The sequence below is a fragment of the Callithrix jacchus genome, chromosome 22, assembly GCF_049354715.1.
Source record: "Callithrix jacchus isolate 240 chromosome 22, calJac240_pri, whole genome shotgun sequence".
NCBI classification, from domain to species: domain Eukaryota; kingdom Metazoa; phylum Chordata; class Mammalia; order Primates; family Cebidae; genus Callithrix; species Callithrix jacchus.
The window spans coordinates 39,349,542-39,370,698 of record NC_133523.1 but is presented as its reverse complement, the minus strand read 5'-3'; the positions used below and the strand labels follow the sequence as shown (position 1 = coordinate 39,370,698).

At 58.8% G+C, this 21,157-nt stretch overlaps 3 protein-coding genes across 6 annotated transcripts; 2 read left to right on the top strand and 1 right to left on the bottom strand.

Moving 5' to 3' along the window:
* Window positions 1-501: 501 nt before the first annotated feature.
* Window positions 502-4,014, bottom strand: BLOC1S3 (biogenesis of lysosomal organelles complex 1 subunit 3). The gene is made up of 2 exons (XM_035283980.3): window positions 3,948-4,014; window positions 502-3,488 (listed from the first exon to the last, which is right to left on the bottom strand). Exon 2 carries the CDS (start codon window positions 3,477-3,479, stop codon window positions 2,877-2,879), a length of 603 nt encoding a protein of 200 aa, XP_035139871.1. The 5' UTR covers window positions 3,480-3,488; window positions 3,948-4,014; the 3' UTR covers window positions 502-2,876.
* A 455-nt stretch (window positions 4,015-4,469) lies between these two features.
* Window positions 4,470-16,125, top strand: TRAPPC6A (trafficking protein particle complex subunit 6A). 4 transcript variants are annotated; one of them, XM_078360132.1, is made up of 7 exons: window positions 4,470-4,572; window positions 4,688-4,726; window positions 13,827-13,894; window positions 14,051-14,168; window positions 14,782-14,865; window positions 15,021-15,114; window positions 15,818-16,125. In XM_078360132.1, the coding sequence occupies exons 1-7, from the start codon at window positions 4,489-4,491 to the stop codon at window positions 15,847-15,849; spliced, it is 519 nt and encodes a 172-aa protein (XP_078216258.1). In that variant the 5' UTR covers window positions 4,470-4,488; the 3' UTR covers window positions 15,850-16,125. The 4 variants fall into 4 exon arrangements, with proteins under 4 accessions (XP_078216258.1, XP_008986467.1, XP_078216259.1 ...); XM_008988219.5 differs by lacking the exon at window positions 4,688-4,726; XM_078360133.1 differs by lacking the exon at window positions 14,782-14,865.
* Window positions 16,126-17,551: 1,426 nt separating this feature from the next.
* LOC118150114 (uncharacterized) lies at window positions 17,552-20,907 on the top strand. The gene is made up of 4 exons (XM_035284380.3): window positions 17,552-17,640; window positions 17,842-18,042; window positions 18,807-18,914; window positions 19,745-20,907. Exons 1-4 carry the CDS (start codon window positions 17,552-17,554, stop codon window positions 20,772-20,774), a joined length of 1,428 nt encoding a protein of 475 aa, XP_035140271.3. The 3' UTR covers window positions 20,775-20,907.
* The last annotated feature ends 250 nt before the right edge of the window (window positions 20,908-21,157 follow it).

Below are 21,157 nucleotides of genomic sequence, written 5' to 3'. Positions count from 1 at the left end.
AGACCAGCCTGACCAACATGGTGAAACCCCGTCTGTACTAAAAATACAAAAAACTGAGCTGGGCCTAGTGGCATGTGACTGTAATCCCTGCTACTCAGGAGGCTGAGGCAGGAGAATCGCTTGAACCCAGGAGCCGGAGGTTGTGGTGAGCCGGTATGGCGCCATTGCACTCCGGCCTGGGCAAGAGCAAGACTCTGTCTCAAAAAAATATGATTACTACAACTCTCTGTGAGAACATCTTACCAGTTTCTCCCACTGGACTGTGGCCTACGTGAGGGCTATACCCCCAGCCTCAGCACAGGCCAGGTACCCAAAATGTGTGTGTTCAATTAATAAAATATAAGTAAATATAGAACCAGGGTAAAAATCTAGGGCCCCCGATTTCCCAACTACAGCTTCAGCTTCCATAGGGCCAGGCATGGAGGCCTTGGGACCCCCATTCTCATAGAAGTCAACCAACACACCCCCAGCTTGGCGGAGGGAGACAAGAGGAACTAACCGTAAGGGTAAAGGCTTAGAGTTTTAATCAGTCTGCCATGAAAAGCTCCTGCCCATTCTCCATCCTGGAGCCTCAGAACTTGGCTTTGGATTGGGACAAGGGAGAGGGTGATAGGCTGGGAGAGGTCAGTCAATATGAACGCAGCTGAAGGACCAGAGCTGGGGCTGGACGCGGGCAGGTGCAAAGGAGCAGAGGGCGGCTGCTCACCCCAGGTCCTGAGCCAAGTCTGAAATCCCAGGCCTTTTACAGCATCTAGGAGCCAACGTAGTGAAATCCACCCGCGTTATACTGTTATCCGTAAAGCGCTGTCGTCTGGTGCCCAAAGCACCAGGGCAGGACTGAACCAGGCCTGAAGTGCCTGAAGGGTGTCACTTCAGGTCTGGGGCATCAGGAGAGGCCACCACCTTGGCCTTAGAGTTGAGAGCAAGCATCACGTTGGCCTAGAGGGGCCTGCGGGTAATGCCACCTTGGTTCAGAGTCGGGAGGAAGATCGCCTGCCTTGGGTTAGGAGGGGCCGTCATTTTGGGCCTGCAGAAGGAAGGAAACCATAGGGAGTCTCCAGAACCCAGGATCGGGGAGGTGTAAGCAGGATAGAGACAGCAATAGGAAGCGAGACCTACCCCACGGCACAGCTAGACTCAGGAAACAAAATCAGGCTGAGAGGGTGGAGCTGAGCTCAACGAGGAGGAGGAGGAGGAGGCAAGAGACGGGAGAGCAAAAACTAGAACCAAGGCCCCGCCCGGGCAGCAGAACAAGGACCCAGCTGGTCGGGCACGGTGGCCCACACTTGTAATCCCAGCACTTTGGGAGGTGAGGTGGGCAGATCACCTGAGGCCAGGAGTTCAAGGCCAGCCTGGCCAACATGGTGAAACCCCATCTCTACTAAAAATATAAAAATTAGCCAGGCATGGGGGTGCCCACCTGTTATCCCAGCTAGTTTTAAGACTGAGGCAGGAGAATCGCTGGAACTTGGGAGGTAAAGGTTGCAGTGAGCAGAGATCGTGCCACTGCACTCCAGCCTGGACCACGGAGACCCTGTCTCTAAAAACAAAACAAAGACCCAGTCTAGGGGGAGGGAAGTTCCGGCAGTGGAGCTAGGATGGGAGATGTAGCCAACAGAGTGAAGGAAGACAGCGGGGAAGCTGTGTCGTATCCTGAGTTCCTGTGGTTAGAACGGGAACAAGCCCCCAAACCATGAGCAGAAACCAAACTCAGAAAGGCGGAGCACAGCCCGGTGTGCTGGCTTGCACCTGTAACCCCAGCACCTTGGGACGCCAAGGTGGGAGGATCAAGGTGGGAGAATCTCTTGAGCCCGGGCGTTTAAGACAAGCCTGGGCAACATAATGAGACCTTCTTCCCTCTTCAAACGGTCAGAAGAAAAATTAACCAGGCAACTGGGTGTGGTGGCGTGGGTCTGCAGTCCCCAAACTCTGGAAGGCTGTGGTGGGAGGATCACTTGGGCCTGTGGTAGAGGCTACAGTGAATGCTGACCCTACCACTGCACTCTAGCCTGCGTGACAGAGACCCTACCTCAAAAAAAAAAAAAAGGCCAGGCGCGGTGGCTCACGCCTATAATCCCAGCACTTTGGGAGGCCGAGGTGGGTGGATCACGAGGTCAAGAGATCGAGACCATCCTGGTCAACAAGGTGAAACCCCGTCTCTACTAAAAATACAAAAATTAGCTGGGCATGGTGGCGTGCGCCTGTAGTCCCAGCTACTCCGGAGGCTGAGGCAGGAGAATTGCTTGAACCCAGGAAGCGGAGGTTGCAGTGAGCCGAGATCCCACCACTGCACTCCAGCCTGGGTAACGAGTGAAACTCCACCTCAAAAAAAAAAAAGGGAGAGACAGTAAAAAGAAAAGAAAGGCAGAAGAAAAAATATGACATGGTGAGCCCCTAGAGTGGAAACAGTTTAAACTAAGGAGCAACTATTTATCAAAGGCTGGAGCCAAGCCCCAGGGCAAGGCTCAGAATCAGGGAGCAGGGTCAGGATCAGCAGGGAGGAACCAGGTCTAAGGGTAGTGGGACCCTGGTCTCCACAGTAGCGGCTGAACTATATCCAATACAAGGCATTATCCAAGGGGACCGGATTAGCCCCCATGGGTGACACCAAGATGGGGGCGTGGTGTGGGGGTTAAGAGACACAAGGGGCCAGGCGCGGTGGCTCACACCTGTAATCCCAGCACTTTGGGAGGCTGAGGCGGGAGGATTATCTGAGATGAAGAGTTCGAAACCAGCCTGGCCAACATGGTGAAACCCCGTATTTAAAATAAAATAAAATAAAGAGAGACACAAGGGACAGAGTCAGGTTCCAGAGGCAGCAAGGCCTACTCCCAAATTGCAGAGTCAGGTAGTCTGGTTGGGAAGTAGAATCACGGCTAGGCCCGCGGCCCCGGGTCCTGCTCAGGCTCGGTACCCGGCACGCCGCGGATGTCCGGCAGCAGGCGGCAGCCAGCCACGATGTCCAGGCGCTCAGCCAGCGCGCAGAGGTCCCCGCGTGCCAGGCGCACACTGTGGGCCGCCGCCAGCCCCGCCGCCTGGGCTGCCGCCAGCCTACTAGCCAGAGCGGCCACGTCGCGGCCCGCACGGCGGTACACACCGCTCACGGCGGCCGCCACGTCATGGTCCAGACGAGCCTGGCTCTCCGCCAGCCGAAGTTGCAGGAGTGAGAGCGCGGGGGTGGGCGCCGGGGCCTCCTCCGCGCCCCAGGCCTCCTCCGCCGAATCCCGCTGCACCACAAGCGGAGGCAGGTCCCTCGGCGCGGCCGTCGGCTCCGGCTCCGGGTCCGAGTCGGTCTCCGCGGCTTCCCCAGCCACCCGCAGCCCCGTGGGGCGGCCGCGCGTCGGGCCCGAAGGACCCAGGTACAGCTCCTCCTCCTCCGACGAGGACGCAGAGGGCTCCGAATCCGTCTCAGTCGCTTCCCCCGGCACCACCGTCTCCAGCCTCCGTGGGTGCCTCCGCCGCCGACCCTGGGACGCCATGGCGCCGAGCTAGGGGAGAAGAGCGACGGGACTGCAAGTGAGACCGGCGCCGCAGTGGATAAAAGGCGCAGGACCTGGATTCCCAGCCCCTTCGCTGATTCTCTTAACGAGTTGGGGTCAGCTGCTCCCCCTGCCTGGGCCTCAGTTTCCTCTTCTGTAAAGTGGGTGATGATGGGAGTTACTGGACCCCAGGCTCTCCAGTGTACAGATGGGGAAACTGATCAGCTCGATCATGGCTCTGGGGCCCGAGTTCCCCCGGAGTCCCAAGCTGAGCTCTTTACGAATTTGCCTCTCAGTAGAGGCCACACCCTCCACCTGGTCCACCATGCCAGTCTTAGACCCGGAAGCACATAGGCCCGTGAGCTGCTCGGGACCAGTGCCAAAGTCTCAGAAAAAATGACAGCCCGACTAGACTCCGCAGCGGGGGCATTCATGGGATGGGGGAAGCGCTATCGCCAAAGACCGTACCCGCCAGCTGACGCTCCGAACCTCCGGGATCCGCTTCCTTGCCTGAGTGCTGCGTCCTCACCGTGGCAGCTGAAGGGCTGTGATCTTGACCAATAGGGGAGCGGGTTGGGCGGGCAATAGCGGCCAAGTCACGTGTACTCGGCCGGCTACCAATCAGGAAGCAAGTTCTCAGCATCAGCTTTGAGGGCGTTCCTTGAATGGAGGAACCACCAACAGAGAAGCGGCTGGGCCGGCTCTTCCGGGTTGTGTGGCGAGGAAAGTCTGTAGTGGACAAATAGGGGTTTTAAAAGCCGAATTTGTCACGTGTAAAACCAGTAATTTGGCCAATAGGAATGCTCGAGAACCCGGAAATAGGAAGGGACGGAAGTAAGGGCAGAAGATGTCACGTGTGGCCAATCAAAGGCGGGGTAGGCCCAACCCCCTAGTGTCCCAGGCTCACGCGCGCGCCACGTGAAGCTGAAACGAGGAGGCGGGGCTTACCCAGCCTGGCCAATGAAAACGGGAAGGGCTGGGCGGTTCTTTAGGCGCGCGAGGAGGGCGCATGGCGGATGCTGTGCTGTTCGAGTTCCTTCACACGGAGATGGTGGCGGAGTTGTGGGCTCACGACCCCGACCCCGGCCCGGGGGTGAGCGCCGAGCCCCGGGGGGAGGAACCGGGGGCCGCCACGGTAACGCCTCGGGGAGCGCGGAGGGCACGTCAACCGTCAGGGTTCGAACCGCAGCCTAGCCCCTGTCTTACAGGACAACATCTGGCGCTGGCTTCTTCCTCTGGAAAGTTGGGTTCGTGACGGTGCCGGCTCGGGGTTATTGCTAAATTGAGCGAGATGACTTAGGGTAAAGCACTTCGCTCAAGGCCTGAGTAAGCGGCTGGTAATCGCAGTAATGCTGTTATTGAGTGTGTGCCGAGGACTCGCCTCCGCCACTCACTAGGTGTGCGACCCAGTGACTTAATCTTTTTGTGTCCTAGTTTTCTCGTTTGTAAAGTGACCATCATAACGTACCTAAGCCTGAGAGTGGGACATTTATTCATTCGACACCCACATAGTGAGCGCCTGTTGTATTCCAGGCACTCTTTAATACAGAATCCCTGTCCTCCTGAAGCTTACATTCACTAGGGGAGTCAAATAATTAACAGAAATATACCGCTGGGCCCGGTGGCTCAGGCCTGTGATCCCAGCACTTTGGGAGGCCGAGGTGGGTTGATCACCTGAGGTCAGGAGTTCGACAACATGGCGAAACCCTGTCTCTACTAAAAATACAACAATTAGCCAGGTGTGGTGGCGGGCGCCTGTAATCCGAGCGACTCAGAAGGCTGAGGCAGGAGAGTCGCTTGAACCCAGGAGGCGGAGGTCAGGAGTTCAAGACCAGCCTGGCCAACATGGTGAACCCTATTTCTACAAAAATTATAACCAGGCATGATGGCGAGTGCCTGTAATTCCAGCTACACAGGAGGCTGAGACAGAATGGCTTGAACCCAGGAGGCGAAGGTTGCAATGAGCCAAGGTCCCACCATTGCACTCCTGCCTGGGCAATGGTGGGACCTTGGGACCAAAAAAAAGATGAGTCTTGCTGTATTGCCCAGGCTGGTCTCGAACCCCTAGGCCCAAGTGATTCTCCCGCCTAAGCTCTCAAAGTGCTAGGATTATAGGCCTGAACTACTGTAATCGGCCTGGGAGCGTGTGTATGACAGGGTCCCGCCCTGTCACCCAGGCTGGCTGGAGTGCAGTGGTGCAGTCATGGCTCACTGCTGCCTCAACCTCCTGGACTCAAGTGACCATCCCACTCCCCAGCTTCCCAAGTAGCTGGGACCACAAGTGGGGCTGGCACCACCATGCCTGGCTAATTTTTGTATTTTTAGTAGAAATGGGGTTTTGCCATGTTGGCCAGGCTGGTCTCAGAACTCCCAACCCCAGGTGATCCGCATGCCTTGGCCTCCCAAAGTGCTAGGATGATAGGCGTGAGCTAAGGCGCTGGGCCTTGTTTTGTTTTGTTTTTGAGATGGGGGTCTCACTTTGTCACCCAGGCTGGAATGCAGTGTCGGCTCAATGCAGCCTCCACCTCGAAGGCTCAAGCGATCCTCCCCACTCAGCCTCCCAAGTAGTCGGGACTATAGGTGTGCTTCATCCCACCTGGCTAATTTTTCCTTTTTTTGAGACAGAGTCTCACTCTTTAGCTCAGGCTGGAGTGCAGTGGCATGATCTCGGCTCACTTTGACCTCTGCCTCCCAGGTTCAAGTGATTCTCCTGCCTCAGCCTCCTGAGTAGCTGGGACTACAAGCATACGCCACTACGCTTGGCTAATTTTTTGTACTTTTAGTAGAGATGGGGTTTCACCATGTTGGCCAGGATAACCTCCATCTCCTGACCTCGTGATCCACCCCCCTTGGCCTCCCAGAGTGCTGGGATTACAGGCGTGAGCCAGCCCACCTGGCCTTAATTTTTAGACTTTTTGTAGAGACAGGATTTTGCCATGCTGACCAGGCTGCTCTTGAGCTTCTGGACATACAGTTCGCCTGCCTTGGCTTCCCAGAGTACTGGGATTACAGGCATGAGCTGCTGGGCCTGACCTATATGTAAGACGTTTTTACTGCTCTGGTTTCCTTCCAGGAAACCCCAGAGAGGATGTTGCTTGCTATCATCTCAATGTACAGATGTAAACTATCATAAGTTGAAACATCATAAATAAAAAATACATTTAGCCAGGTGTGGTGACTTGAAATGTAATCCCAGCTACTCAGCAGGCAGAGGTGGGAGAATCACTTGAGGCCCAGCGTTCAAGACTAGCCTGGGCAGCATAGCAAGACCCCACCTCTAAAAGAAATGTTTTAAATTAGCTGGGTGTGATGACACGTGCATATACCACCAGCAACTCGGGAGGCTGAGGTGGGAGGATTGCCTGGGCCCAGGAGTTCAGGGCTGCAGTGAGCTATGATCATGTCATGGCGCTGCAGCCTGGGTGACGAAGTGAGACCGTCTCTGAGAAAACATGGGGATTACTCATTGAACTATCAAAAATCTTTGCCCTCCTGGAGCTTCCTCATGGTTGGAGGAGACAGACAAGTCAATGAGTTAAGTATCTGGTACATTGTGTAACTGCTATGAGGAAGGTACAGGCCCAGGGAGTGTGCGTCAGCCTGGGGGCGGGTAGTCTTGTCTCCACACTCCATATCCTTACTGGCTTTCAAACCAGAAGCCCCAGAGTCCCCACACCTGCCTTTTCTCCCTCACCTGCAGTCCTCCACCAGGCTCTGGCCAGTCTGCCGTCTAAATATCTTTCTTGTGTGGCCCCTCCTCTGCCCTTGTCCAGTGCTTTCCCCCCTCCTCCCGGCTCATTCCACCTGTCACATCTTCACCATGCTAACTAACACCTGTTCATCCTTCGGATCTCAATTCAACTATCCTTCCCCAGGGAAGCCTTCCCTGCTCCCGAGTTTGGATCTCCTTTATACATTGTCTGGTCTCCTTCTCCCACTTTTTTCTTGATAGGCTTCATCACACTCAATAAGAATGTATTTGATTTTTTTTTTTTTTGAGATGGGGTCTTGCTCTGTTGCCCAGGCTGGAGTGCAGTGGCACGATCTTGGCTTACTGTAACCTCCAGCTCGTGGATTCAAGCTATTCCCCTGCCTCAGCCTCCCAAGTAGTTGGGATTGCAGGCATGCATTACTTCACCCAGCTAATTTTGTATTTTTAGTAGAGATGGGGTTTCTTTATGTTAGATGGGGTCTGGCTGGTCTTGAACTGCCAACCTCAGGTGATCTGCATGCCTCAGTCTCCCCAAGTGCTGAGAATACAAGCGTTAGCCACTGCCCCTGGGCTTGATTTACTTTTTTTTTTTTTTTTTGAGATGGAGTTTCGCTCTTGTTACCCAGGCTGGAGTGCAATGACGCGATCTCGGCTCACCACAACCTCCGCCTCCTGGGTTCAGGCAATTCTTCTGCCTCAGCCTCCTGAGTAGCTGGGATTACAGGCATGCACCACCATGCCCAGCTAATTTTTTGTATTTTTAGTAGAGATGGGGTTTCACCATGTTGACCAGGATGGTCTCGATCTCTTGACCTCATGATCCACCTGCCTCAGGCTCCCGAAGTGCTGGGATTACAGGCGCGAGCCACCGTGCCCGGCCCGATTTACTTTTTTAAGAGAGTCTTGCTCTGTCACCCAAGCAGGAGTGCTGTGGCACGATCGGAGTTCACTGTAGCCTCACACTCCTGGGCTCAAGTGATCCTCCCACCTCAGCCTCCCAAATAGCTAGGAGTGCAGGAGCGCACCACCATGCCCTGCTTTTATTTTTTGTAGAGATGTGTTCTCACTGTGTTACCCAGGCTGATTTTAAACTCCTGGGCTCAAGCAATCCTCTGGCCTCAGCCTCCCAAAAACTCACACCTGGGATTACAGGTGTGCGCCACCACGCCCTGCCAGGATGCTTCTGAATTGTGTATCTGTATGATCCTTTGATTCACATTCGTCTCCCCCTGCCAGAATGCACTATGTGTGACGGGCCTGGGTTTGTGTTGACCACCACCGTATGCCCTGGCTCAGAGCATTCCTCTCAGTCTGTGTAGTGAAGAGCTGAGGCGCCGCCACCTGCTCTCCGAGGCCAGGCCTGAGACGCCCCAAAATAGCCTGCTGGGCCAGGCCTCCATCCACCATGCCCTCAGAGTAGTGGGTCATGAGAAGGGGATGTTGAGGAGGTGAATGCACACCCTGTCCCGTGGCGGGCGGGGATGCGTGGGAGCTGGGGGCCACTGGTTTACAAGCAGTGAGGCTGCTCCCTCCCTCCCCCATATCAGTGCTTCTGCGCGCTTTCATAGCTCTGCACTCTTGATGTTTGATCTTCTGATGACCCAGAGAGGTCGGCATGGTCCTCCCACTTTATAGATGGTGCGACGGAGGCTTTGATGGATGGAGTTCCTCGCAAGCGGCAGAGTCAGGAACGCGACCAGGCCTCCCGCTTCCAAAGCCCATGCTATAAACTCTCACTTGCATTTCCCAATACTTGCCCTGGGAGGGATTTTAATGGGTTTCTGTGGTCAAGCAAGTGTGAGAAACTGGCTTGCTCAGCTCTGCTCACCGCCGGCCCTTCAGAGTACACGAATGTGCCTGGGACCTTGGGCAGGGGTTCCCTACCCAGCTGCCACTGAGCGTCAGGCCTCATAAAACTCCCAGGTGGCTCTCGGGTGCAGCCAGGGGCAAGAACTATGTAGTTTCCCCGCACTCCTTCCTTCTGAGGAGCCCCGTCTTTCAGGGGGCCTCATGAGAATTGGCTTCACTTCTCCTTTCTCTTCATTGGTCCCAACTCTTCATTCCTTCTCTTTGGCCCAAAGCGTTCCTCTGAACCAAGCAGGCCTCCCATTGTCTGCGGACGTCTGTCCAATACTGGCACAGTGTTTACTGGCTAGTCATCACAACAGCCCTCCCGATTCACAGAGAAGGAACTGCCTGCTTGGGAGGCGAAGGGATTTCCTGAGGCCGTGCAGCGGGAATCAAAGGCAGAGTCAGAACCCAGGCTTCTGGGTAGCGCAGGCCTGCCTTTCCCACCAGCTCCAGACCTCCTTGAGGACAAGGATGGTGACTCCTTCATCTCTGTCCCCAAAAGCACCGGTGCCCAGGAGCCACAGCCAGAGTGTAGGGCTTTTGCGGCCTCCTGTCTTACGAATACGGTGGTTATTTGTGGCCGTTCTCCTGTGCTGTCACAGGATTTGAAGTGGGTGACTGGCCAGAGGCGCTGGGGGCCTTTGTTCCCGAGGCAGGAGGAGCCCTTGGAGGAAGCAGCGGGGGCTTTTCTACCCCAGAGGCTTTGAAGACAAGGGAAGCCATTGGGCAAAGAGAGCATTCCTCTGAGTCTGTGTAGTGAAGAGCTGAGGTGCCGCCACCTGCTGTCCCAGGCCAGGCCTGAGACCCTCCAAAATAGCCTGCTGGGCCAGGCCTCCATCCACCATGCCCTCAGAGTGCACTTGGGCAGCCCTTTCGGAGGGCGTGGGGCAGGCAGATCAGTCATCAGATGGTCCCTGCCCTCGGCCCAGAATGCAATGCTGAGCCTGTGAGGCTGGGAGCCCCAGGCGAGGCCCTCCTGGGAACTGGGCTCTATCCCGAAGGCGGTGGGAGCCACAGCAGGGTTTAAACTGAGGTGCGCCTGGCTCAGATGTATATTCTAGAAGGACCTCCCTGGCCACAGGAATGGACTGAATGGAGGTTGGCCTGGGAAGAGCCCCAGCACTGTAGGAGCTTAGGGCAGAGGCTGTGGTGGGTAAACCTGCAGGGCTGAGCGGGGACAGGATGGGAGATCTGAGCGGGCACAGGCGGGATCTGGGCTGGAGCAGGACGCCTTGCTGGATGAAGGAGGAGAGTTGAGGGCGACAGCCGGGAGTCATGCCGGCTTCTCGCGCCCACCCCTCACTCACCTGTGTGCCAGCACTTCTCTCTGTGCTCTTCTTAAGGCAGGAACCAGGGTTCCTGCTGCTTCCCTGAGTTCCCCAGCACACCCCGGGCCTCGCAGGGAGTGGCTCTGCAGGTGGCGGTTGAACAGGGTCAGCCTCTGCCCAGGAGCCAGCAGGTGCCTGGAAAACAGCCGAGGGGCGGGGCAGACAGGAGAGACTGGAAGGAGGCAGCATCGGCCCCCACCGCTCCCTCCTGCTTCAGGGCAGAATGTGCTTCTACTAAGCCCTGCTGCTGGTGAGGGTCCCACAGGTAGCTGCCGTTAATGTTATCCTCGTTTGAGTTGGGTGTGGTGGCTCATGCCTGTAGTCCCAGCTACTTGGGAGACAGAGGTAAGAGGATCACCTGAACCCAGGAGGTGGAGGCTGCAGTGAGCTGAGATCCTGCCATCGCACTCCAGCCTGGGTGGCAGAGTGAGACCCTGTCTCAAACACAAACAAAATGGCCCTCTGTTTACACACGAGGAAACTGAGGCCCAGTCAGCCACTGGCCCAGGGCCCACACCTGGTAAGTGCTGGGGCCAATCTGGACCCGGGCAGGTGGCTCTATACCAGTGCTGGTGTGAAGGACCCAAGCAGAGTCTCTTCCCACCGTCTCTCACACACCTGCCCGTCTCCGGCAGTCATCAGACCCTTCCCTGAGCTCCTGCTCTGTGGCTGCCCCTGCCGTGCCTGAGGACACCAGAGGGAGCGCCAGCGCAGTGCAACAGTGACAGACAGTGTCGCTGTCACCCATGAGAGCAAGGCCTGCCAAGGGGCAGGGGAAGGGGCAACTTGGCCTGAGATACGGGCAACCTCTGCTCAGATCCCCCATTCCTAGCACTCCCCACCTCTGCCAGGCCAATCGCCATGACTGTTCACCCCCCACGCACTCCCATCTAGACCTGCTGGGGTGTGAAAGACAGCCCTGTGCTCAGGATGCCATGGACAGGTTCCCAGTTTCCACCAGTGAAATACAGCCTCCTTGTGAGGCTGGAAAGGTAAAACAGCTGTAGAGAACACCTGGCTCAGCGCAGCAGCTCACGCCTGTAATCCCAGCACTTAGGCTGAGGCGGTTGAATCACAAGGTCAAGAGTTTGAGACCAGCCTGGCCAACATGGAGAAACCCTGTCTCTACTAAAAACACAAAAAATTAGCCAGGCGTGGTGGCACACACCTGTAATCCCAGCTCCAGAGGCTGAGGCAGGAGAATTGCTTGAACCCAGGAGGTGGAGGTTGCAGTGAGCTGAGATTGCGCCATTGCACTCCAGCCTGGGCGACAGACAGAGTGAGACTCCTTCTCAAGAACAACAACAAAAAAATGCCTGGCACACAGTACGCGGGTCCTGGCATAACATTTGTGTTGTGACGTTGATGAGAAAAGAATATCGATTCCGGGGGCTGCTGTCTGGCTGGTGTTTGCAGGTTCTCCCTCTGCTGGTGCAGGTTCCTCTGGGCAATCCTTGGGATGTGTCCGCTGGGTGAGCTGCGGGGTCTCCACGGGCCATGAGTGAATGTGGGCCTCAGTGCGCCCTGTGATGGGATGGCATCCTGTCCAGGATCCGTTCCGGCTTTTGGCCCTGCCAGGATGGGCTTTGGCCCCCCAGGACCCTGAGCTGGTAGAAGTGAGTAAATTGGGTTACTTGATTTTTGTTTATTTTTTGGGACAGGTTCTCATTCTGTTGCCCAGGCTGGAGTGCAGTGGCTCACTGCAGCTGCGACTTCCTGGGCTCAGGAAATCCTCCCACCTCAGCTTCCCAAGTAGCTGGGAAATGGGTGCATGCCACCACACCTAGCTAATTTTTGTATTGTGTTTTTGAGACGGAGTCTTGGTGCACTTTGTCTGATCAGCCTGTCTATTAAGTCCCACCCACATGGCAAGCCCTGTGTCGGCTGCAGAAGGCTGGATGTGAATTGGCCAGCCAGGGTCCCCGCCTTCACAGAGCTGCATCCTTATCCAGTGACAGTGCGCAGTGGGCAGGGCTGGGGACGCAAGCTGGAAGGGAGGAAAGGAGAGAAGGGAGCCAGTAGAAAGGCCCAGAAGTCTGAGCCTTCCTGACCAAGGAAAGCAAGTATTAGGGGGCGGCAGAGAGGGTGATGGAGGCAGCTGTGGGGGGCAGGCTGCAAGAAGCCTTCTTCAGACGCCCTCCAGGCTGGGACACCCTCTCCAGGGCTGGAGCCAAGCGGAGAATTCCCGTCCCCATTCCAATGGCGATGGTGGTGGTACAGCCATTCCCGGGGGAAGGTTGTGGTTGAGGGCGGGAGAGGGAGGGCTGGAGGGCTCAGGCCCGCTGACTGCAGGCTCCTGAGAGCAGCTCACGGTTCCACACCCGCCTCTCTTCCATTCCCCAACTTCTGCTCTGCTGGGCTTTCTCTGAGAAATCTGGTACCTCATGCCCAAGCCATCCTGGGGTTTCTCGTGCCCCCCAGTCTGGGCCTCCTCCCTTCCTCTGCAGTGGATCACCTGAGTAAAAAAGTTTAAAAAATCCATGGCCAGGTGCAGTGGCTCTCGCCTGTAATCCCAGCACTTTGGGAGGTCAAGGCGGGCGACTAATTTGAGGCCAGGAATTCAAGACCAGCCTGGCCAACATGGTGAAACCCCATCTCTACCAAAAATACGAAAATTACTCGTATGTGCTGATGTGCACGCCTGTAATCCCAGCTACTAGGGAGACTGAGGCAGGAAAATCCCTTGAACCCAGGAGGCAGAGGTTGCAGTGAGTCAAGATCGTGCCATTGCTCTCCAGCCTGGGCAAAAGAACAAGTCAGTGTCTCCAAAAAAGAAAAATCCATGAGCACTTCTCCAGCCGTGCTGTCCACACATAGGCACGTAGGCAAACAGCACATGCAGCCCTCCTGCCACGCCTGCTGCCTGGGGCCTGCCTCTGTCAGCACAGTCCCCTCCCATGTGGACCCTGGCCTGCCCTTCCCAAGCACCCATGGGAAGATCTGCCTGTCCTGAGCTTCCTTCCACGTGTCCACCCAGGGATCTTGGCCAGTACTATAGGGGTGACTTCCATAGCCCCCTTTCCTGTAGCCCAACCTCCAGGCCTTGGGCAGGTCACCTGGAGCCTCTTGGTGTACTCACAGCGCCCAGGTCCCAGGGCGTTGTGAGGGTTCACACTGAAAGCACTTGCAGTGCATGACCGGTGTTAGCAGGAAGAGTCATACGGGGGAAGGGGTCTTGGGGAAGACCTCCATTGTTTCTGAAGGAAGCAGGATCTGGTCCTTGGATCCTGACAGTCGGGATCCAGAGAGCCTGCGAGGTCTGCAGAGGAGGGTGAGGGAGCCCGGGCACCCTAGAGGCCTGCCCCTGCCAAGCTGTGCTGGAACCCATCCCTGCTCACCCCTGAGTTGACGGGCACCAGCAAGTTGGTTTTCAGGTCCCCTTGCAGGTATCCCCCTGGGTGGCCCTGTGTTCGAGGTGGCCAAGGGCCCCTGAGCTTCTTTCCCCTGGCCTTCTAGGGACAGAATATGAACCTGTCGGTCCTGGAGAGTGTGGGCTTCCGCGTGGGCCAGGCTCTAGGCGAGAGGTGAGAGCGGCCCCTCCTGCTCTCCCCCAGCCTGGCTGGCAGGGTTGGGCAGGCCCCAGGCGGGGAGGGTTACATTGCTCCATGTGGGAGTCAGGCCTGGCTTCCTCCCTCTTCCTGGCCTGGCCCCACATCCTCAGCCTGGCACTGCCCCACCAGGCTACCCCGAGAGATGCTGGCCTTCAGGGAGGAGCTGGATGTCCTCAAGTTCTTGTGCAAAGACCTGTGGCTGGCCATATTCCAGAAGCAGATGGACAGCCTGCGCACCAATCACCAGGTGGGAGCACCCAGGCCTGCCAACCCGCCCAGCTCCCTCCCAAGGGTGTGGCCAGGAGAGTGGGAGGGGAAGCCCCAGTGCCAGAGCAGCAGGTCCCGGGACCTGCCCAGAACTTTCCTACCAGTGGCCGCAGCCCTTAGTGGGTCTCTGATCCTCTAAGGGAAGCCAGGAGGCTGCACTAGGGTATAGGGGGTGTTTCCAGAACCTCCCCAGCCCCGCCTACCAGGAGTGAGCCATCCATAGGCAGAAAGCCCCTGGTGGCCTCCTGCCCTCTCCCCAGTGCAATGCCACTTGTCCCAAGCTGGTCCAGTCCCCCAGTGAACACCCACGCTGTGCCGCTCCTCTGCCGCTTCCTGGGCTGGGTCCCCAGTTTTTCTGCACAACCCTGGGAGGTGGGGGCGGGACCCACACTCCCCAGGGCAGGAGTACTCAGCCGGTCAGGAAGCCCCAGGTACAGAGCACTGGAGGCCAAGGCTGTGACTCTAGCAGTTCTCACAGATGGGGCCTTCCCAGCCTCAGCCCAATCTAGCACTCAGGCTGGGTTCCCACTTCCCCTCCCTGCACTTCAAATGTACGGGCCCCACCACCACCCATGGCCTCTCCTCTCCCCCAGGGGACCTATGTCCTGCAGGACAACAGCTTCCCCCTCCTCCTCCCCATGGCTGCTGGCCTGCAATATCTGGAGGAAGCGCCCAAGGTATGGGAGGGAGCTGGGGCCTGTCCACACCTCCCTTCCTACTGTGTACTCGGCCCCAACCCCATGTCAGGCCTCTCCCCAGGCCTAAGGGGTACCCCAGACCTCAGGTGCCAGCCTCCCCTCTCTTCCCACACTGGTCTGTGTCCCCTTTCCAGTTCCTGGCCTTCACTTGCGGCCTCCTGCGCGGCGCCCTCTGTACCCTGGGCATCGAGAGCGTGGTCACCGCTTCCGTGGCAGCCCTGCCTGGCTGTGAGTCATGGCGGTGGGGGGGGCGGGATTCTTCTCATTTTTTGAGTTGCTGGGGGCCTCGGAGCTCCGGCTTGCTCCTATATTGGTGCTTGGGAGGCAGCCCCAGGCATAAGTCACCTGCTCAGCCACACAGCAGGTGCAGGCCCATCTGTGCCCCTGGCCCCATGACTTCCCCAGCGCTGCAGAGAGAACCGTCTGGCACAGTTCTGGAACAGAGCGTCCTCCTGGGGAGCAGGCTGGGGGCCGGAGTGCAGTGTCTGGCGGTGTGAACACCTCCCCCAGCACAGGAGCCCAGGTGGACGTAACAGGAGTCATCCTCGCTGATACTTGGCTCCTGGGAACTTGCAGCCTGCCTGCTGGGGTGTTCTCTGTCAGACAAGCTGCAGCCCCATTCCTGTCTGGGGACAGCCTGCCCAACCACTTCCCCCAGTTATTTTCCCTCTGCCACTTCCCCAGGCCCACTCATGGGGGCCCCAGTGGGTAGGACTGAGGAGGCATACCACAGAAGCCTGTGCAGGGCCCTCATACTCCTGGTTACCCACGCAGCCCAGGGATCCAGGCCACATGGGCGGGGGGAGGAAAAAGCCCCAGCCCAGCCCTTAGGCTGTCAGTGTGGGACAGGGTAAGCCCCTGAGAGCCATCCAGGTGTCCTCTGCGTCTCCCTCATCCCAGCCTCCAGCCTAAGCCAGTCCTTCTCTTCCAGGTAAGTTCCAGGTGGTGATTCAGAACTCCTGAGCCCACCCCACACCTGCTGAGCACACTGCTGCCCCCACCCTCACTGGCCTCAGGAGACAGTGGCTGCCTTGGACCCTTGGCTGCTGCATTTGGGGGGGGCTGGTGCTAGGTATCCCAGGCCCTAGGGGTCACATGTACTCAGGAAGTGGGTATCAAAGCAAGGTGGGGTGTCACAGGAGGCAAAGAGATGCCAGCCGTGATCTGGACTGGGGTGGGACTCCTGCCTCAGCAGTGTCACTGCCCAGCAGGTATTCAATAAAGGCTGTGTGTGTGGAATCCGACTCGGAGCAGTGGGGAAGGATCAGCGGGGCGACCGTCACAGGGCCTGCAGGGGAGTGGGCACCCTCTCTGGCCCCCATGCCCTTCAGACCCTCCCCTGCCAGGCCCAACTCCGCTCCCTCCCTCCCCAAACTCCTGGCAGAGGGATGCTGGCCCCCGGCACAGGCGGCCCTGTTAGTATCTCTGCCAAGTCAACAAGTCTGGGGCTGCCCTCTGCCTAGCAATGTATATGGAACAGAGCGTCTTCCTGGGGAGCAGGACTGGGGGCCCCTGGAGTGCAGGCAGGGGTGGGCTGGAGAATGCATGGGGGTTGGGGGAGGCAGGCACCCTCATGCACACATATGGCTCCTACCCGCTCCTGATGCCTGTCCTTGGGCAGTGACCTTTACACTGCCCCCTCCTGCCATGCTCCCATCTCTAGCATCTGGGGATACCTGGGCTTCGCCACCCACTGCCTGACACGGGTTAAGTGCCCAGCCTCAGAGCTGGCAACTGAGGCTGGGAGTGACCCAAATGCAACGAGAAACGGTCCCCTTGCTAAAGACACTCCCCTGTAGAGTGCGGTCCAGTCACCCCATCAGCCCCTACTTGGGTCATCCCTTCCCAGCCCACCTGGCTGAGAGCGGCCCTGATTTGCATCTGCCACTGCAGTGCTGCCCCTGCCTGGCCTGCTCCCCAAATTCCTGCTCCCTCTAGTGTCCAGCATCTTCCTGGCCATGTGTCTTATTGTTTACCTTGGGCCAGGCTCCGTGCTGGGGTGGGCAGTGGGGGCTTGACTTGGAGGCCCACCACAGACACCAGCCCCGCCTTCCTGGTGGGCCAGGGGGGAAAATTCCCAGAGCAGCCAGCGTGAGGGGTAGGGGAAAAGACAGAGCCGGTCCTGTCCCAGGTAGCAGGAAGGGCCCTGGTTCTGGCCATAGGGAGCAGAGTTTGCTCACCTGGGTAGAACCCAGGGCCAGGTAGGTTCCCTTTATCTTGTCCTGGGCACTGTTCCGGGGCTGCCTCCCCCATCCCCATCAGAGCACCGTGTCTCTCAGGGAAGGGACTGTTGACCCCATCACACCAGCAGCCTCGGAGTCAGGGCCCCGGAGAGCTGAGGGGTCTCCAGGGCATCTCCTGCCAGGCTCTCCCTGGCCCTCACCTCTCAGAGGGCGTCTGTGGAGTCACTGAGTGCTGGCCCCAAAGGCAGGAGACAGAGCCTGGGAGTAGCAGCCGCTGCCTGCTTCCAAATCCCCGCTCTGCCTTCGTGTGCCCTGGGCCCAAGGACTTCACTTCTCTGGGCCTCAGTGTCCTCATCTGGGAAGTGGGCATCACAGCTGGCCCCTAGATGGTGGTGAGGAAGAGGGGCTACCGTGCGGCAGGCCTTGATATGTGTGCTGTTCCCCTCGTCCTGTGGACGTTGGTTTAGAGCAGCGCCGGGTAAATGGGTCAGCACGGCCCCGGTCAGGCGCACCAGGCCCTGAGCCTGGGACTGCCACCCAGTGCTTCCCTTGAAACAACCATGAGAGGCAGGTACCCACTCAGCAGTGAGGAAGCTGAGGCGTGGAGAGTGAAGTCACGTGCCCAAGGTCACATAGCTGGGCCACAGAGGAGCTGGCCTCTGAGCTGGACTCCGTCCTTATCCCAGCTCCTTGCCCCACAGCAGAAGTGCCCTGACCCGTGGCTGCCTTGAGGAGACTGAGCACTGCAGGCTGCATCTCCATTCCCTACCAGGGATAGGGGCACAAGGCGGAGTCCAGTCCAAGCCCCGTCCTCGAGTGCAGAGAACATCGGGACAGGCGGGCGCTACGGAAGGGGTGGGGACAGGCGGGCAAACCGGTCGGGCGGGCGGGCGCTGGGCTGGGGCCTCCCTCTGGATGGGCCTGTGCTGACAGTCCTAGCTGACAGCAGCTCCCGGGGCAGGCAGCTGGGGCTGTGAGGCCACGGCACATCAGGTACGAGGGGACCTGGGACGGGGGTGGGGGGTGGGGAGTGGTGGGCCGGTCCCCAACCCTCAGCACCCCAGTTTCATCTGCCCCTCAGCGTCTCCCCATCCTTGTCCCCCACCCAGCATCCTTCCCAGTCCTGCTTTGGCTCTTCACATTCAAAACTCCGTACACCCATCGCACCTGAGTTTGCTGAGCCTCTCCCCAAATTGGACCCCTGCGGTTTCGTTGCTCCCCCACAATTCCCCTCCACTGCATCCTTCAGTCCCCACAGGTACCCAGCTCTATTTTCCTTCACCCTGCTTCTTAGCTGCTCCCCAGCTCACTGCACTAGCTCCATGTCCCTCCAAAGCGTGCCAGCCTCCCACAGCACCCTTAATCACCTTAATCACCCCTGTGTCACTCAGCCACCACCCTGGACCCCCTATTTCCCCAGACCACCTCTGCTTAGCACTCCCCAGTGTCCTGGCCTTAGAAACTCCCAGGGGCTCCCAGACACTCAGCCTCATGTTAGCCCCTAGCCACCCCCAGTGGTCCTCCGTTCCCTTCTCTGGCCATCCTTCCTCATCCTGCCTCTCACTCTACCCTGAAGGCTACCTCTGTCCCCTCCTCCCGAGTGACCTAGGAACCCAGCATCCGGGACTTGGCCTCTCCCCGTCCACGCTGTCAGGCAGGACAGGGACCCTGACCTCAGCTCTCTGCTGTTGGTGCCCCAGAGGCTACGCTGAGCTTGTGTGCTCCCTCCTGTCCCAGGAGCAGGCCCCCAGCGCTCAGCTGCCCGGCCGCCATGCACAAGCATTACAAAGTCCACTTCGCCAAGGACGCCCAGACCCCTAGCAGGCACTACTTCTGGGACCCAGAGTTGGGGCACCAAAAAGGTACAGGTTCAGTTTGGGGGTGGGTGATGGCTGGCAGAGGCCTTGAGGGAGCTGGAATGAATGGAGGAACAGAAGGGCAGCCACCAGCGCTCCCCCCAGAGGCGTCTGCCTAGTGGAGGTCAGGACCCAGGAGCAGGATCACAGGGCCTGGGGTCCCAAAGATAGGAGCCTGGGCTGGAGATGGAAGCTGGGGGCCGCCTGGCCTGCCCTTCCCTCCCCAAGCCCCCCAAGCCTGGAGGGAGCAGTGTGCTGGGAGTTGGGGAGGAGAGGGAGCCCTCACACTGAACCTGTCTGGATGAGGCTGGACCGTTTCTGGTGGCGGCCACAGGTGTTCTTACTCAGGGTGGGGAGTCGGTAGTGCCCTTCCATTGGGGCTGATTCAGCCTCCTCAGGGCCGGAGCTTCCCAGGTCACCATCCTTCCTGCCACCCTGGCCTGAGCTGGGGACAAGGTACACCCTGCTTCCCAATCCCTGGCCTACCACTCTCCACGGCCTCCACCCATCACCCTGGCCTTCCTGGGCCAGCCAGGCCAGCTCCCAGTGGATACTCTGTTTCCCTGACCCCTGCACTGGGCGCACCCCTAGGGATCCCGGAATCTGGAGTGGCAAGCACCTGCCTCCACTGAAGCCCCAGCCTCAGGCGTCTCTCTGGCCCCTGACAAGTCCAAGCCTGGCCCCTTCCCCACTCCTACCCATGCGACAGCACAGACCCCGGGCCCCTCCCCTGCCCATATCTCCCCCTCACATGATATGACTTTCTGAGGGGCCTCTGGGGCTCCCAAGAATACTCCGGCCCCCCAGTTCTACCTGAAGACTTGATCTGGCTCATGCGTGCCGGTGCCCCCCGGAGGTCAGAGACGCAGGCCCAGTCACCCCCACTTCCTTCCTTCCAGGATGCTGTCATCCGCGGCGCCAGGACTCAACGGCCCTCCGAGCCCATGGGCCCTGTCGGTCTTCCCCCCAGTCACACTGGCAGCTGGCCTACCACAGCCACCAAGCAGGTGGCAGTGGCTGGCGCCGGGCCCCCCCACCCTCCGTCCAGCAGCAGCAGCAGCGGCAGCCCCAGCCCCCACCTCCCAGCCCCATGCGACAGCGGCTCTGCCCCATTCATGAAGCCCAGAAGGGGCTGCCTGCAATCTCCACTGTCCCCAGGGGACCGGCTGGCGCCCCCCAGGCGCCCCCCTTAGTCATCACGGCACTCGCCACAGCCAGCAGCGGCCCTGCCCTACGCTCTGCGGCCAGCGTCTTCCTGGAGCCCAGCGAGCCCACTGATGCCCGGCCCCTGCCTGCCCCAGCGGCCTGCGGCTCCTTCACCTACAGCTCCGGTGCTCACCCCGGCCTTCCTGGGGGCTCCGTGCCTGCTCCTGCCACCTCACTTCTCGCCTGCTCCCCTTGCACCTGCCTAGCGTCATCCACACTCTGTCCCTGCTCCCACCGCCTCACTTCCCACCTGCTCCCCTTGCACTTGCCTTCTTCATCCACACCCTGGTCCCTGTCCAGGAGGGGTGCGTCTCTGGCCCCCGGGGCTCAGGCTGGCTCCCTCTGCTTTGTATGTCGGGGTCTAAGGCTTCCAGGCCAGGCCTATCCGGCGCCTCCATCCTGGGCCAGGCAGCGAAGGCCTCCCTCTCGCTCCCCGTCTCGCTCTGCCGACACCCTAGCTGTGCTCTGGTCTCTTCTCAGCCACCTCCTTTGGCCCAGCAGGCTACAGGGGACATGGGGCAGGGATGGTGAGCCCTGGCTTGTTGGCGGCTCTGGGTGGGAGAGAGAGCTAGGGAGTGACCTGAGGAGCGAGAACTCAGGTCAGCAACGGGAGGAAGCACTCCCTCATTCACTTCATGACTAGATATCCAGCACCCTGAGTGTGCCAGGCCGTTTTGGGGGCACAGTGGGGAGCAGGATCAACAGACATCTCTGTCTTAATGAGAATCACATTGTATTGCAGCCGGGAGCGGGTACAAGAAACAAGGAAGTTTAAAAGTGTGGCTGGGAGCCCAGTCACAGTGGCTCACGCCTGTAATCCCAGCCCTTTGGGAGGCTGAAGCAGGTGGATCACTGGAGGAGGGCAGAGTTTCGAGACCAGCCTGGCCAACATGGTACAACCCTGTCTCTACTAAAGAACAAAAATTAGCTGGGCATGGTGGCAGGTGCCTCTAGTCCCAGCTACTCAGGCGGCTGAGGCAGGAGAATCACTTGAGCCCGGGAGGTGGAGGTTGCAGTGAACCAAGA

Bases quoted from the DNA above. Each gene is read 5' to 3' on its own strand.
- BLOC1S3 (XM_035283980.3), bottom strand. From the start codon at position 3,479: ATGGCGTCCCAGGGTCGGCGGCGGAGGCACCCACGGAGGCTGGAGACG.
- TRAPPC6A (XM_078360132.1), top strand. From the start codon at position 4,489: ATGGCGGATGCTGTGCTGTTCGAGTTCCTTCACACGGAGATGGTGGCG. The intron at 4,573-4,687 runs GTGAGCGCCGAG...CCTGTCTTACAG, and splicing joins ACCCCGACCCCGGCCCGGGG to GACAACATCTGGCGCTGGCT. The intron at 15,115-15,817 runs GTGAGTCATGGC...CTTCTCTTCCAG, and splicing joins CGTGGCAGCCCTGCCTGGCT to GTAAGTTCCAGGTGGTGATT.
- LOC118150114 (XM_035284380.3), top strand. From the start codon at position 17,552: ATGGGTCAGCACGGCCCCGGTCAGGCGCACCAGGCCCTGAGCCTGGGA. The intron at 18,043-18,806 runs GTGAGGCCACGG...CTCCTGTCCCAG, and splicing joins CGGGGCAGGCAGCTGGGGCT to GAGCAGGCCCCCAGCGCTCA. The intron at 18,915-19,744 runs GTTGGGGCACCA...TTCTACCTGAAG, and splicing joins CACTACTTCTGGGACCCAGA to ACTTGATCTGGCTCATGCGT.